At 41.1% G+C, this 17,116-nt stretch overlaps 1 protein-coding gene across 3 annotated transcripts in view; it reads left to right on the top strand.

Annotated features, from left to right (window-relative positions):
* The window catches only part of STAMBP (STAM binding protein), a 29,709-nt gene extending 12,815 nt beyond the window's left edge, over positions 1–16,894 (top strand). For all 3 annotated transcript variants that reach the window (XM_019623609.1, XM_019623611.1, XM_019623610.1), the window contains exons 3-10: positions 364–439; positions 724–819; positions 1,951–2,317; positions 4,280–4,404; positions 5,297–5,434; positions 13,502–13,614; positions 14,306–14,405; positions 16,221–16,894. In XM_019623609.1, coding sequence (XP_019479154.1) covers positions 364–439; positions 724–819; positions 1,951–2,317; positions 4,280–4,404; positions 5,297–5,434; positions 13,502–13,614; positions 14,306–14,405; positions 16,221–16,277 — 1,072 coding nt within the window. In that variant the 3' untranslated portion in view covers positions 16,278–16,894. The remainder of the gene's footprint in view (positions 1–363; positions 440–723; positions 820–1,950; positions 2,318–4,279; positions 4,405–5,296; positions 5,435–13,501; positions 13,615–14,305; positions 14,406–16,220) is intronic.
* The last annotated feature ends 222 nt before the right edge of the window (positions 16,895–17,116 follow it).

Raw genomic sequence — 17,116 nt, forward strand, 5'->3', positions numbered from 1 at the left:
GAACTGTTCTCTGAAGAATGATTTGTGACAGAAGCCCTTTCCTTTGGAATCTTGTCACTGTCAAAAGAAAAGAATCTCTTTGGAGGCATATTTTGGGCACAGGATAGGCTTTTTTGTTGTTGTAGGAGTCTGGTGCTTGCTGCTGCAGGCCTGATCTGGGAGAAGAGGGAAACACTCTGTTGCTGTTTACAGGGCTAGAGATGGTTGGAGGACATGGCCTGACTGGGTGTTCCTGTTATCCCTCCCCTGCACATCTGGAAACCTGTCATGCAATGGCTATGGCATAAGGGAGCTGCATTGCTTCAGCGTCTTTTGGATATGTCCTTTTCTTTGTATCATAATCATTCTGATCTGTTCCCTTAGGCTCTTTATTGAGAAACTACCAAAGCATCGAGATTACAAATCGGCTGTCATTCCTGAAAAGAAAGACACAGTAAAGGTGGGTCTTCACTTTCACTGTTGCTCATCTAAAATTTTCAAAGTGGCACACACTAACTTCATGGTAAAAGTGGTAGTGTCTGCATCTGAGCATCAAATCCCGCAAATGAGGCCATTTCACCAGATCAATATGAAGTAGCAGGTATGGTACAATAGGGGATGTTATAAATCATGTTTGGAAACATTGTTGCCATTGAAAATTTGACTTAAGTCTTCTTTTTACTTTTCTACTTAATTAGCTGGGAATTGTTCTAATTTTCAGTTTTGTGTGTGTATGTGTCTCAGAAATTAAAGGAGATTGCATTTCCCAAAGCAGAAGAGCTGAAGGCAGAGCTATTAAAACGATATACCAAAGAATACACAGAATATAATGAAGAAAAAGTAAGTATATAACAACACAAAAAAAGGAAATTATTTTGTTTTTTTAGGCTATGCCCTGTGATTATAATATGATATTTCTGCAGATCCTATGATTTTAACATGATGCTTTACATTTTTTGGCAAAGTCCAGAAACTCAAAAAAGTAAAACACAGGTGTTAACCTGAGGATTCTTACACAGATTTAGCCTGCTTGTCCATGAGGGTAACTTAAGGAACAGAAAATCTATTGCTTGTCTGCTGTATCTAGAGCGAGAACCTAAGAACAATGAAAAGTCTCACTAAAACATAGGTTTTCAGATCAGAGAATTTGCTGGATTTGATTCACATTTGGTTATACCTGAAATAGGCTGCACCTATTTGAAATCACTGACTTTTTAAAAGCCATTTTCAAATGATTCTTGTTAGAAAGAGTCAGCTCAGGCCCGTGGAGAAGCTCCCAGGGCGCTGTCAGTGCTTTGTTAGATGTGAACGCGCACTGCAAGCACTTCCGCGTTATTTTGTAGCGCTCTGCTGAGCTCTCTTCTGGGTTCTGATGGTGGAAATCAGCAGAGAGGTCAACAGCTGTGAGGCATATATTTCTAAGGCACCAAAGTGAGTGAAAACCTTAATGAAGGAGGAGATTATTACTTCTATTTCTTGTTCATTAAAAATGTCACTCTATATTGAACTGGTCACCAGAAAAATTTCAGAGGCTTCATTTTGGGTTAATATTCAATAGAGACCTCCAACATAGCTGATCTAATTTTGGTTCTGTTTTATAGACTCACTTGGGATATAGAATGTGTACATGGCACAGATAGAGAATAAAACTGTGTGTGATACCAATTATGAGGTGCAGACAATAAGTTGCATCAAGATTTTGGTAAAGAAGAAAATGCTCATTGGGAAAGTTATTGAGAGGATTGGGACTTTAACTGTCCTTGAAGAAGAGGTATATAGTGGCTAGATAGATAGGAGTGGTGACTCGTCCATGTGTGTAGAGTTACCGAGGAAAGCATAATTTCTGTGTTGGGAAATCAGGCCAGGAAAGAAGTACATTTTGGGAAATCCCCCTCCTGAAAAGCCTTGTCCTCCTGAGATGTGAAGTCACCTGAGTGTGGTGTTAGACTAATGCCTGTTCTATTTTTGTAGAAGAAGGAAGCTGAAGAATTCGCCCGGAACGTGGCCATCCAGCAGGAGATGAAAAAGGAAAGACAGAGGGTAGCACAACAGAAGAAGCAACAGTTGGAGCAGGAACAGTTCCATGCCTTTGAGGAGATGATCCGGAACCAGGAGCTAGAAAAAGAGCGCCTGAAAATTGTACAGGAGTTTGGGACAGTGGACGCTGGCTTAGGTGGCCCCCTGGTGCCTGACTTGGAGAAGCCCTCCCTAGATGTGTCCCCCACAGCACCTGTCGCATCCACACAGCCTTCCGACTGTAATACAACTGTAAGGCCTGCCAAGCCACCTGTGGTGGACAGGTCCTTGAAGCCTGGAGCACTGAGCAACTCCGAAAGTAGTGAGTCCCTTTACTCATGTCCTCTTCCATCTCAGCTGCAGCCATCAGAGCATCATTGCAGGGCCTTCAGCCTAAGATTACCTCCACGAGTCTAGTCATTAGACTCTGGTCACAGAAACCCATTTAATCAGTATTATCATACTGTGTCCTACCACATTGCCTATATTATCAAAGTGGCCTTTGCTTGAGCCATATAATTTACCTGGGCCCAGGTCAATTTTCTGAAGCATGAATGAAGTCCTTGAAAGTCGTACCCTCAGCTTTGAAGGGTTATACAGAGACTTGAAATGTTCAGTAAACTAGAGACCACTGTTGGCCTTTTGTAAAGGAAACTTGAAATGTATTATACCACTTAGCAATTTAACAACTGACTTTCAAAATAAGGTGGGAAGAGAGGGGCAATTGAACTGTGCTTGCCCTGAAAGTGGTCCTAATCCTTAAGGAGCTTAGTAATCGGTGATAATTCAGTCTAGCCATACAAGCTACCGACAGTCTTTCCTCCTCTCACCAATGATTGGCCATCTGAGAAAATAATAGGAGCTGCAAAATGATGAGTATACCTTGGTTATTAGAATAGATCTTTTGGGGTAGGACTAGGCTTTCAAGTAGTCATTTAAGGAAGTTAGCTTTGCAGAAGATTCACTTAAAAAGACAGTGACAGAGTAGGCAGAGTGGACTCTGAAGCCTGGCCTTTAGGGCTTCGTCCCGCGTACTAACAGTCTTGTATCTCACTACTGTTTTTTCGTACGTATTTAATACTCTGGTCAAATTGGGCTCTCGTGTTCCCAGAACAGTTCCTGGACTATCTTACCCAAAGAAGTTTGTTAACATTTGCCCTGAAGCTCAAATCTCCTTTCTCTATCTCTGCCTTCCCTACTTTTCTTCAAGTTTTTCCAGATCCCCTTCCCTTCAATAAGATTAATTCTGTTCTTAAAACTCCCAAAGCTCTTATCATCTGTAATACAGTTGAGATTGTTATCTAATAGTGGAGTTGTTTATCAATAACTAGATTTTAACTTATTGCAGTTTAGGGCTTGAGTCTTATTCCTATTTGTGTTCCCTGTGGGCTGAGCACAGTATCTATTTGGTATGCACTTGGTAAGTGATTACTGAATTGAAAGGCAAGGATTGTATTAACCTTAATTCACAATCCTCAGATACCGTCATTAGACTACCATGTGACTACCCGGCTCCTGGTCTGACATTACCTCTCTAGCATTTCAGATCTTGTTGTTCAATGTGCAGAAGCAGAATATCCTTTTCCACTTTTGTTTTTTTGTGTTTTTTTTTAATGAAACTGTAAATGTAAATGACACTCCCTGACTTTAGCCTGCTGGTTCCCTCAGAGGGTTTCTTCCTAGTGTTCAGGGACTGAGTCCATTGTTGGCATCCGAGCCAGGCTTATGAGCTGCTTGGTTTGTGTATGCCTTTTTTGAGGACCAGAATATGTTTCTTGTTGTTTTGTTTTATCACTTTAACTTTCTCCTAAATGAACTAACTTAGAAGTAAGTAGGTACACAAGTTACTTTCTGTTATCTAGAATATATCCTGTGTATTTCCTCGAAAGTCATACTTTTTGACATTCTTATCTGAGATAAAAGATATTTAAAACGAAAATTTAGTTGAATGAGGTTACTTTTTTCTTTGTATTAGATGATGACAGAATTCCTGAATAGCTCAGAAACTTCTTTTTAGTAGTTTATTCTTGTCTTAACTTGAATGATTAAAGCCTGTTTTCTTTTCTTGAAATAATGTATTACTGACAGCTGTGGCCAGAGGTTAGAGAAGAGACTTTATAACCCTCTAGCTTCTGCCATTTAGGTTGAGATTCCCACTCACTGCCTAAAATTGGGGTGGGGGGTGAGCAGTGATTTGGCATTGCGTTCCCAGGGCTGCCAGCTCTGAGTCTGCTTGGGGAGGCTCTGCCCGTGATCTCAGACTTTTCCCCTTTCCCCACTACAGCTCCTACAATCGATGGACTGCGCCACGTGGTGGTGCCTGGGAGGCTCTGCCCACAGTTTCTACAATTAGCCAGTGCCAACACTGCGCAGGGAGTAGAGACATGTGGAATTCTCTGTGGAAAACTGGTAAAAAGAAACGCTTCCCTGAGCTGAGACTGTCTCTTCCCCCTTGGCCTCCTGTGAGTCAGAGAAGATACCCAGGGTCAGTTACTCTTTGCACTGATCCCTCTGCCAAAGGGACCATGGACAGCATAATGCAATGTCACTTTGAATTTGGTGACCCTGTATTTGATTGATTTTCAGAGTCCTTTGATTATTATTGAACTGGTTATTTTAATGCCAGTAGTAAGAAATTCCTAATTCTAAACTTCATAGGAAGATCCAGTCATTACCTGTATATCACTCTTCGAACACCTGCTTTATGGTAGGACCCAGGAATATGAAATAGTAAGACGCAGAGCATGTGTCCACAAAAAGTATCCCAGCACTTTGGAGCGATGGGAGCTATACACCAAAAGATAAATAGCATGCTGAATCGTATGTACGATAAGAGCACTAGGAATTTTAAGGAAAGGTCATTGAATGGAGCCACTTACAGAACCCATTACTAATTGCTGAATGAATAAATGGATGAAGTGGAATATAATAGCATTAGACTGAGACTTAAGGATGAGGAAGACTTAAAGGAACAGTGAAAGGGAAACTACTTTAGACACAAGCAAAGGAAGAGAAATGGTATTATACATGGAGCTTCTCAAGAACCACGAGTAGACCCATTTCACTGTAGCAGGAGATTCCCACAGGACTGTGGGCATCTGTGGCTTTGTAGAGTGCCCCCAGGCAATGCACATGAGCGGGAAAGGAGGTGAACCACAGAAGCGAGGGGCTCAGAGAGCACGATGTAGACTGGAGTGGGAGAGGTCTTCACTTGTACAGATGTTTAACTCTCCACTGCTGTGACAGAGTGGGGTTGCATCAGCGCCAGGGCATTGTGACAAGCTGTTTTCTCCTTTGGCAGATGAGGAATGAATTTACCATCACCCATGTTCTCATCCCCAAGCAAAGTGCTGGGTCTGATTATTGCAACACAGAGAACGAAGAAGAGCTTTTCCTCATACAGGATCAGCAGCGCCTCATCACACTCGGCTGGATTCATGTAAGCAGTTCCGAGCCTCTGAGGATTAGCCTCTTCTTTCATGATGTTACAAACACACTGCTAGTGTCTTTCTTTGAGCAAAGTGAATCGTATTCAGATTATTTAGATGATTGTTTTTCCCTCCCTTGGCTGCAGACTTCCCTAGTATATTTGACTGCTGGGAACTATTTAGGGCTTTTTAATTTTTTTATGAAAAACATTTTTTTCATAAAAATGAACTTTTATTTTTGGCGAATTGTATCTTTTTTTTTTTTCTGGTGTACAAAACAACATAATGATTAGACGTTTACACCCTTCACAGAGCAATAACCACCCCACAAGTCTGCTACCCCTCTGACATCGTACATAGCTATTATAATACCACTGACTATATTCCTTATGTTATACTTTACATCCCGTGATTATAAATATATACAAATATATGTATATATTTAATTATAGTTGACATGCAATATTGTTTTATAGTAGTTTTCGGTGTACAGCACAGTGGTTAGGCATTTATATAATCTGTGAAGTGATTCCCCCTGATAAGTCCAATACCCATCTGACACCCTACATAACCTTTACAACATTATTGATTATATTCCCCATACTGTATTTCACATCCCCATGACTATTTTGTAACTACCAATTTCTACTTTCCAATCCCTTCACCTTCTCCCCCATCCCTCAACACCCCTCCCATCTAACAACCATCAGTTTTTTCTCTGTGTCTATGAGTCTATTTCTATTTTGTTTGCTCATTTATTCTGTTCTTTAGATTCCACCTGTAAGTGAGATCATATGGTATTTGTCCTTCTCACTCTAACTTATTTCACTTAGCATAACACCCTCCAGGTCCATCTGTGTTGTTGCAGATGGTAAGATTTCATCATTTTTTAATGTCAGAGTAATATTCCATTGTATAAATGTACCACAGTTTCTTTATCTAATCGTCTATTGATAGGTGTTTTGGTTGTTTCCATATCTTGAATATTGTGACTAGTTCTGCAGTAAACATAGGGGTGCATATATTTTTTTGAATTTAGTGTTTTGGATTTCTTTGGATAAATAACCAGAAGTGGAATTGCTGGATTATATGGTAGTTCTATTTTTAATTTTTCGAGGAAACTCCATACTGTTTCCCACAGTGGCTGCACCAATTTGCAATCCCACCAACAGTGCACTATGGTTCCCTTTTCTCCACATCCTTGCCAACACTTGTTGTTTATTGATTTATTGATGATGGCCATTCTGACAGGAGTGAGGTGGTATCTCACAATCTTGTTTTTAAAGTCCCAGTTTCCCTGTAAGTGTGAATGGTGATGGGATGCTGGCCTAGAATATATGTGAACATTGACTATGCCTTCATATAGATGATGTTCCTAAAAATATATAAATCAAAATATTTTCAATGAGCCAAGGAAGTTAATTCAGATTCTTGGTTTTTCTTTTTAAGATTTTTATTGGGGAATTGGGGGCGGGGAACAGTGTTGGGGAATTGGGGAAGGGGAACAGCCAAGTTGTTGTCCTTGAATCTTAGTTGTAGAGGGTGCAGCAAGCTCAGCTCCAAGTCCAGTCTCATTGCTCAGCTCAAGATGCTGTGTTTAATTAGTTGCGGGTGGGTGTAGCCACCATCCCATGTGGGAGTCAAACCAGCAGCCCTGTTAAGAGCGCGCCCTGTATTCCCTGAGCCACCCAGGCGGCAGCTCAGTTCAAGGTGCCGAGTTCAGCCTTAGTTGTGGGCGGGTGTAGCCCACCATCTAAAATAGGCAGCCTTGTTGTTAGGAACACATGCTCTCACCAGCTGAGCCATGCTGCCACTCATTGGCAGCTCAGCAGCAGCTCAGCTCGGGCACAGCTCGGGCACAGCTCGGGCACAGCTCACTGGCCCATGTGGGAATCGAACCGGCGACCCTGTTACTAGAGCTCACACTCTTGAGCAAGCACTTAACCAACTGAGCCACTCGGCTGGCCCGCATTTGGTTTTTCTTAAAGTAGCATATACCTTTATGTAAGCAAGAAAGGCCAACAATATAGGTGATTTTTAAGTGTTTGTGTATGTCATGTAATCTTTTGGTAATATTCAGATAAAATTTAATTCTATCCCTAAAGATTATTTCTAAAGTTTTCTTTCTATTCCTTTGGAATCCTTCACTCTTATAGACCAAGCTGCTTTTCATGTTGTGTGACAGGGTAACATAGAAACAAGTCAACTCATTTCTGGACTTGGAAAGATTACACACACTTGTATGTTAGAATTTGGGAAATACTGACCTGCGAGGTAGTCCTATGTTCCTCTGTCCTTGATTCAGCTTAATTACATTAATATTTGCCTTCTGTTGTGTATCCCCCATGGTAGTATATTGGGGATAGGAAACTTGTTCCTTATCTGCCAGGGGATACAAATTTGAGTAGGGTACAATTTTAGTCTCATAAAGGAGATTAGACGCACAGAGAGACAAGTAATAACTCTTCCCGTGAGGCAGAATGTGCCAAGTGCCTCAAGCTACACAGAGAGCTCTGTGGAATTCAGAGGAGGGGAGCATTGCGCTTGGTGTGATTTACTAGAATTTTGACAAGATGGGCCCAGGGAGAGTTGCATAGAGAAGGGAAAGCACTGGAATAGACAGACTGCGTTCCTGCAGCATCGAGTGGTCCGGTGTGCTGGAACTGATGGTTCGTATGAGGAAATCGTAATAGATAAGCTTTAACATGATACATTGGGTGGACAGGCAGAATAGTTCTCCTTTTTAGTAAGTGGAGAAATCTTAAAGGTTTTTTGTTGTTGTTTTTTGTTGTTGTTTTTCTGTATTCATGATGACTTCTTTCTTTTTTTATTAAAGTGTAGTTGACATGCAATATTACATTAGTTTCAGGTGCACAATATAGTAATTTGACATTTTGAGTAGAGCAGTGAATGATGTGATCCAAGCCATATTTTAGAAACTGTAAAATATAGTTTTAAGATAGGTCAAGGCAGGGAAATCATTTAAGAGATTAGTGTGATGATAAAAATCTCATAATAATGTGAGCTGTGGTGATGACATTGCATTTGGGAAGGAGGAGATGAGTGTAAATTTCAGAGGATGTGGGTATGAGTAAGAGAGGATGATGAGTAAAAGTCAGTGATGACTTAGAGATTTGGGGCCTGACTCATAGGAGTAGCAATGATCATCTCATAGGCAGAAGCGGGGGCTCAAGGAAGAGAACTTACTTTGGAAATGGGGTAAATGGTGTGTTCAGTTCTGAGCATATTGAATTTAAGGTACTGTTGAGACATTAAATCAGTGGAGGTATTTAACAGGTAGTTGGAAATGTGGCTGGAACTTGGGAGCAAGGCCAAGGCAGAAAGAGACCTGGGAGACCTCTGCATAGAGCCGATCTTGGAGGCCTTGGAACTGGAGGAGAGTGGAGAGCAAGAAGAGATTCACTGGCAGCTTGGGGGACAGGCTAGCTAGGGGGTTATAAGGAGTAGGCAGTTATGCAGCAAAGAGATGTAAGAGAAAGGTGAGGGTAGTGTTAAGGCACAGAAGCCAAAGGAGGGGGAACATTTTAAGAAGAAACTTCAGCATGTTAACTATGTCACATGCTGCAGGGAGCTCCAGAATGATGAAGACCTGGATGAGTCTTAGATTTGGTGGTCACTGATGACCTCGATTTAGTGGGTGTTAAACAGTGGTGGGAGTCGATTGTGAGGGTTTAAGAAATAATGGAAATTGAGGTTGTGGTGATAGTAAAATGCACACAAAGTTTTTGAGGCGCCCATCTCTAAAGCAAAGGGATGGGAAGGTGGCTTACGAAGTAGCCAGGCTGACAGAAAGTTGGCCTGATTTCCTGATTTATGGTTTAGTGTGAAAGGCTTGACTGTATATTTTGTTTCAGTTTTGTTATTTCAAAACCTTTATATTTGAAATATAACATATAAGAAAATACATGAACTGGGGAGACCGGTTAGCTCAGTTGGTTAGAGTGCAGTGCTCCTAACACCAAGGTTGCCGGTTTGATCCCCACGCCCCCCACAACTAGATTGAAACAACTACTTGACTTGGAGCTGATGGGTCCTGGAAAAACACACTGTTCCCCAGTAAAATACATACATACATACACACATACATAAGCTTAATTACGAATCATTTAGCAAACATCTACGTACACATGCTACCGAGGTCAAGAAATAGACCCTTGGGCCGGCCGAGCGGCGCGATGGTTAAGAACTCGCTTGGGATGCCAGAGGGCCCCGGTTCGGATCCCACATATGAGGGCCAGTGACACTGCCCTCCACAGCTAAGATGCTGAACAACAGCTCAACCTGGAGCTGGGATGCCATGAGTCGCCTGCGACGGCGTGGGCTGCAGTCCCTGTGGCAGTGGATTGCCATGGGCTACCATGTGTGGCCAGCAGCCAGCGTGAGCGGCCAGCAGCCGCAGTGAGCGGCCGTCCAGAAGCCGGCGACTGATCTGCCTCGCCAGAGAAGAGCGCAATGATGGTGCCAACTTGGGCCAGTGAAGCAACATTCTCCACAACTAGATTGAAGAACAAAACGACAGCAACTTGTCTGTTCCCCTTTCCCCAATTCCCCAGCGCTGTTCCCATCCCCCCAATTCCCCAATAAAAAAAATCTAAAAAAAAAAAAAAAGAAAAAAAAAAAGAAATAGACCCTTGCCAGGAGCATGCCCCGCCCCCATGCTCCTGCCCAGTCACACTTCCTCCCTGGTACAGGTGATCCTTCTGACGCTTCTGGAAATCCTTTGCTTCCTTTTTATTATATTTTTACCATCTAAATGTGTACTCCTACATGCGATAGCTTATAGTTTTGCCTGGTTTTGAACTTTATATAAATAGAATTATATAATATGGTTTTTTTTTCATTAGAAATACTTTATATGAAAGTAATAGAATAGCTACATGTACATAATGTGGCTATGTAGCCTTACATGTGAATATTTTCATAAATCTTAAATAACAACAATAGGCATTCATAGGTATATAACCATAGATATGTAATATGTATTCTTTTGTGTCTGGTTTCTTTTGCTCAACATTTTTAAGGCTTATCTACATTTTTTTTAACACTTATACAAATTTATTTACAAGTTTATTAATTATTACTGGCCATCTTTTATTCTTAAGATGCTTTCATATGCATCTATCCCTAAGTATTGGACTTCCTTAAGTTTTGATTCTCTTCCATTTTCTACTATGCTCCCCCACAGCAATCTCATCCACTATCACATCTTCAAAAGTCATCTATGTAATATGATTTGTAAATCAATGTTTCTTGACTAGACTTTTTTTAATTATTATTTTTTATTGTGAAATACACATTTTTTAGAAAGAGTTTCAGCTGTACAACACAGTGCAATAGTTATACTTTTTACTCCTTGAAGTGACAACCCTCCTCCCCCAATCTGCCGCCCCACTTGCCCCTGCCAATATCATACATATCTATTACAATTCCCTTGACTCCACTACCACACTATACTCCACAAAGCTTATCTACATTCTTGTGTGTAGTTGTCTGAATGTGTTTTTATTGCCCAGTAAGCCAGTGGAGGAGATGTTAGGGAGCAGGAGAGACAGGTAATGTGGAGGTAGGAGCGTCTCAAATAAAAAATACAAAAAGGGCATTCATCTTCACATGGGGGAGCAAACATTCATTCCTCTGAGACAGAATTGAAGGAAGAGAGAAAGATACAGAGAGATTTTTGAGGTTATATTTGGAGAGGTTGAGGAAACTCATTTTAGGTGATCTTGATTTCAACAAGGCTGGAGTCTAGATCCACTGCTCCACAGGAAGGAGAACGGGGAGTTTAGGAACTGGAGGAGATGGGGGAGAGTTTGAAATAATTACTGTGTAGACTTTAGGTAGAACTTAGCCACAAATGAATAAAAGCATTTCTAATATCAGTGAGGGCCCAGCTAGGAACAAATTTGGAGCCTAAATTGATATTTTTCCCCATGATATTTCTGTACTATTCCTTCCTAACTTGGGATTATAAACAAACAAAAAGTAGACCAAATGGTGTATTTAGGTTTTATGATCGGCAAGAGGAAAATGCAAAAGATCAGCTCTTCCTTTTGTACCTTGCCAGCTACAAACCAGGTCCTCTGGTTGAAAGCTGTGTATGGTCGTGTACTGATCACCAACTATTGTGTAACCCGCCCCCCACCCACCCAGTATTCCAGGCACTCCCTCACATGGTGCAGCCTGACTTAGCTAACATTGCTCTCCTATGGCCACTCCACTCCTGCCTAGGTGCCCAGGCTGCCTCAGCATTCACTTCCCTTGCTCATTTCTGTTCCTTCGGTGTATTGTTTTCTCTTCATAAAAATGCCTTCCTCTGTCTCCAGCACGGTGGACACAGTGGACATAACTATTTTTTCAAGAAACTGTGAGGGTGTGAAATACAGTATGGGGAATATAGCCAATAATGTTGTAAAATCTATGTATGGTGTCAGATGGGTACTAGACTTATCAGGGGGATCATTTCATAAATTATATAAATGCCTAACCACTACACTGTACACCTGAAACTAATTTAAAAAGTAAAAATTAAAATTTGAAAATAAAGGAAAAAACTGAAGTTCCTATTTTGGAACAGTTAATAAAATTAGAATATGACCTGAATATTAGATAATAGTATTGTATATGCATAAATATTAAATTTCATAACTCTGATAATTTTTTAGAAAAGAAACTGAAGGGAAGGAGAGAAAGAAGGCATAGTAGTTAGAGGAAAGCAGAGGCTCGACTCAAGGTTTTTTAATTTAGTTTAACAGTCATTTATTGAGCCCCTGCTATATGTCTCCATATTGTCTTTCTAGCTAACCCAACTTTAGATCAGGGGCCTAGATTGCCTTCTGTTGGCCTCATTTGTTCCCAGTTAGAATTCCTAACCATGGGATGAAATGTGTTGGCATGGGCCATTTGTCCCTAGCAGCCTATCGGGTCTATTATTATCAGGTAGAAAATGCATTTTCCTTGTGGTCACCAAAGTTTTTACCTGCCCATGAGGACCTGTGTGTGATTTCCTGTCAGCACTCAGCTCCCATGTTCCTGACCTGCAGACCTCTTCCACCTGAGCTGGTCTCAGCATTCTGCAGAGTGGTGCTTCTCAGACAAGGCAGCAAATGAGAATCACTTAATGAGCTTTTTTAAAAAAGAAGAACACCTTCTCAGGATGGGTATTTCCTGGGGTGGAGCACAGGAGTCTGTGCTTTTGTCAGACTTCAGGAGCTTCATGTCTTGCACAGCAGATTTAAAAACACTGGTTAAGTGCAACTATTTATTTTCTGTGCTTTTCTGTCAGTGAAGGTTGGTGGTCTTTTCGAGTCATATTGGGTCTTTCTTTTCCCATTCTTGTTATCTAAGACCACACCCCCTCTAAGATGAACATACGTCATTATATAATTGTTCATTTGTATACAAGGAATGTGCTTGATAAAACATTAAATAATTGAAAACAAATGACAGAAACGAAATGTACATTTAGATGGTGCTTTAACTGTCACCCTCAGATTTCAATATCTTGGTCCTTTTACAAAACAAGACAGGGTCCTTTGTGTTATTTCAGTACCCACTGAAATCCCAGTCACCCCCTGCCTCCCATATCTATAGATGATATGCTTTAACCACAGAACAGCTTTTTCCACTTTTTTCTTTAGAGCCCCAGACTCATGCTTGACCTTCTAACACCTCTATCAGGAAGAAGAATCATTCATCTAACTGTGGTTTGTTAAGTCCTTGGCTTCTACCATGTCCAAGTATTGGGCAGCACGTACCACCTGGTCCAGAACGGGTGACTCTCCATTGTACACAGAGAGCTTGTGAGGAGCCAAATAAGTCTTGATGGTCAATTAGAAATTATGAATCTCTTCACATAGTCATGTTAAACTACACTTGTTTACAATGCTGGAAAGGAAGTTCATTACTTACATGAACTTCAGGCATACCTCTCATGGCTACAAGTGGCTTTGTACTTGAGAAGGCCATTGTGGCCAGCTGTTGAGAACTGTTTGATTCTACCTTCCTTCATGACTGTGTATTCTCACCAAGGGGGTCTTTCACCTTTTTTCTCTTCCCAGACTCATCCCACACAGACCGCCTTCCTCTCCAGTGTTGACCTACACACTCACTGCTCCTACCAGTTGATGTTGCCGGAGTCAATAGCCATTGTCTGCTCCCCTAAGTTCCAGGAGTAAGTACACAGGACGCGGCTCAAGGAATTACAAGGAAATAGTGGGGGAAAAGCCTCGAAGAATAAGTCTCTACTCTTAAGGCCTTCTTCTCTATGAAATATGTAGATTGCGGTATTAATTGATTGTTCTAAAAGGCTTCCTTTTAAGCCCCATATCCTGATAAATCTGTTGTACCTGTTTAAAAAGATATCCAAGCGGCAATTTAGTTGCTTTTCTAAGTAAAGGACATAAGAAATTTGAAATGTTTGATGTGAAACAGTAGGAATTTTAAGGGATTGCTGTCAGATTAGAGAATTTCAAAATCAAACAGATTATCTCAGTGTTAACTTCTTTTTCATTCTAAAACCTGTTGTTTACTATGCCTTCTCCCAGCAAAGTTAGTGTGGTGGCAGCAATGAGTCATTCCTTGACTCTGATTCATTCGCCACGAAGAGGCCTATGAGCCAGAACACTGTTGAAGCTGTCTCAAAATGAGCTGTGCCCTGCTATGTGTGTGTGTGTATATGAGTGTGTGTGTGTGTGTGTTTGTGTGTGTGTGTGTGTGTGTGTGTGTGTGTGTGTGTGTGTNTGTGTGTGTGTGTGTGTGTGTGTGTGTGTGTGTGTGTGTGTGTGTGTGTGTGTGTGTGTTTCTGTGTTTGTGTGTGTGTTTGGGATTTCAGGGCCACCTTTGCCTGATTTTTCTTATTTCAGAACTGGATTCTTTAAACTAACCGACCATGGACTAGAGGAGATTTCTTCCTGTCGCCAGAAAGGATTTCATCCCCACAGCAAGGATCCACCTCTCTTCTGTGTACGTATCTGTGTAGGAGACATTGGGGTTGTACCTCAAGCAGGGAGGACAGTCAGAGCCAGTGAAGTGCATTAGACTTTCTGACCCACATAGAGGACTAGCCTTGTCACCTATCTTTCCAAATCTTCCTAATAAGGACATACATGGGGAGCAGTGTGGGATAGGAGCTGTTGGAGTCTTTGCTCTGCCACTTAAGGACTGTGTGTCTTTGATCGGGCTACTTAACCTTCCTGGGCCTCAGCTTTCTCTTCTGTAAGTGAGGATGATAATAATAATACCTACTTTATAGGTTTATCCAGAGGATTAAATGAAATAATGTATAGAAAGTACCTAGTGCAGTAAGGTGGCTTATTAAATGTTAGTTGTTGTTGTTTTTTCATCAACATCAGTTGCTAAATCTATACTTCATAGGAGATTTGAAAGCCACTTAAGAGAGGTAAAGTATATTTGATTCTGGAATTTTGCTTAGATAATAGGGATTTTTATTTTTTAAAGATTTTATTGGGGGAATTGGGGGAGGGAACAGCGTTGGGGAATGGGGAAGGGAAACAGACAAATTGCTGTCCTTTTGTTCTTCAGTTTAGTTGTGGAGGACATCGCTTCACTGGCCCATGTTGGTATTATCATTGCGCTCTTCCTGGCTGAGGCCTATCAGTCACCAGCCATTGGACAGCCGCTCACAGCGACTCATGGCAGCTCACACTGGCTGCTGGCCACTCACGGTAGCTCATGGCAGCCCACTGCAGCCTCACTGCAGCCCACGCCGTCGCTGGCGTCTCACAGCAGCCCAGCTCCAGGTTGAGCTGCCGTTCACCAACTTAGCTGCAGAGGGCAGTGTCACTGGCCCTCATGTGGAATCTGAACTGGCGGCACCGCTGTTCAGAGCTCGCGCTTCCAAGCCAACTCTTAACCAAGGAACCATTTGGCCGGCCCGATAATAGGGATTTTTATGACCTTCTTAGGAAGTTTTTCTCCCCTAAGTTGTATTCTGTGAATAAAAGGTTTCAGTTGGTGGTAAGGTCAGTATGTTTCAATTTCTTCTCAAATCTAATATGATAGTGTTGCTGTACTCCATGCTGGGCATGGGGCATTTTTATTGATTTTGGGTTCACTGAAAAGTGACCAACATGGAAAAGGGATGTAGAACCTTGTCACATAAGAGGAACTGGGGATGTTTAGGAGAGAAACCCCAAGGAAGATCTGAGAAATAACTTTTTAAGTGTTGGAAGAATTTTTGTATAAAAAGGTATTGGGAGTGATTCCAATGACTCCCAGAACTAAAACTAAGACCTCATGGAATGACAGTTTTTAGCTGAGAATGACAAAGAATTTTCTGGTGGATCTGTTAAAAAATAGGTTAGTCTGCCTTAGAATGTAATAAATGTCGAGGTACCAGAATGTTGAAACAGAGGTTGCACAAGCCTCCTCAAAATGCCCAGGTTTTCAGCTATAAAGACCCCTTTTGCATGCCAAAAGTGAGTGTTTCCCATGTGAGAGTAGGTATGATTTATTATCTGGTTTACATAGTGTCCCAAAAAACTGCAATGAATTCAGCAGTTCTTTTAGATTAATGTATACTTTATGAATGATTCTAGAATATAGATACATTTGAAAAATAAATGAGGATATACAGGCTAAGGTAGGGATTGGCGAAGGTAATGATTCCCAGACCCCTTACCATAACTGCCGGTTAAGTAAGCAGTCTGACTTCCAGACTGAGAACCACTAGCCAGAATGAGCATTTTAAATAAGCAGTCTTAAAAAATGACTTTCCAGAATTTTCCAGGACTTTCCCTTTCTTGTTCCCTATTGCAGAGCTGCAGCCACGTGACCGTTGTGGACAGAGCAGTGACTGTCACAGACCTTCGATGAGAATTTGACTCAAAACACCTTTCAAGAACTATAAAACCGCATCAGTGTACTGTAGCCCCTTAATTTAAACTTTCCAGAAATCTCTGGAAGCTTTTGTAGACAGAATAGAAAGTGAGTATCACCTGGGGGAGAACTGACTTTCCATTTCTGGCTTGAAAAGAAATAATTGAATATATATTTTTAGGCAAGTCTGGAAAATAGCATTATCATGCTAAAGCAACTTTTCAGTCTGCCTGCAACTAAAAAGTTAAGTTGAAAGAATGGTATAATGAACACTCATATACTCTTTGTCCTCGAGTTACCAATTGTTAACAATTTTTTTCTTTCAGCTCTCCCTCTAATTTCTCTGCCAACTTGTTTATTGTTTTCTTTTAATTAAGGACTAATTAAGGGCATCTATGCAGAAATTTGGAAGCCATTCAGAAAAATCTTTGGGTTTTCCTGTGATTTATGGCAATATTAATGAAGTTTATTACAAGGGCCAGGGACAGCTCAGTATGTCCGATCAGAGGGTGAGGCTTGAAAACCCTGAAGAATGATTGTGTCAGGAATTATTGTTATTTAACAAATATTTCAGGATATTTTTTCCTCTACAATAAAATAACAGTTAACTTGTTTGTGTGTGTTCCAGAGCAATCTGTTTGATCAAGCATTGTCTAAACAGGCTAACTAAAAGGTCTGGTTGTTTGGGGAAAATGGAATTTGAGATGTACCATCGAAGGTGTGTCCCAGTTCACTTTTAATTGTTCAGTGTTTTTGTCTGCCTGTTGCCATCATCCAGGGCTGTGAAGTCATCTGTTCTTTTGGTGCTGTCTCAAGTGGGTCATCCCATTCACTTC

The sequence above is a fragment of the Hipposideros armiger genome, unplaced genomic scaffold (assembly GCF_001890085.2).
Source record: "Hipposideros armiger isolate ML-2016 unplaced genomic scaffold, ASM189008v1 scaffold_553, whole genome shotgun sequence".
Lineage (NCBI taxonomy): Eukaryota > Metazoa > Chordata > Mammalia > Chiroptera > Hipposideridae > Hipposideros > Hipposideros armiger.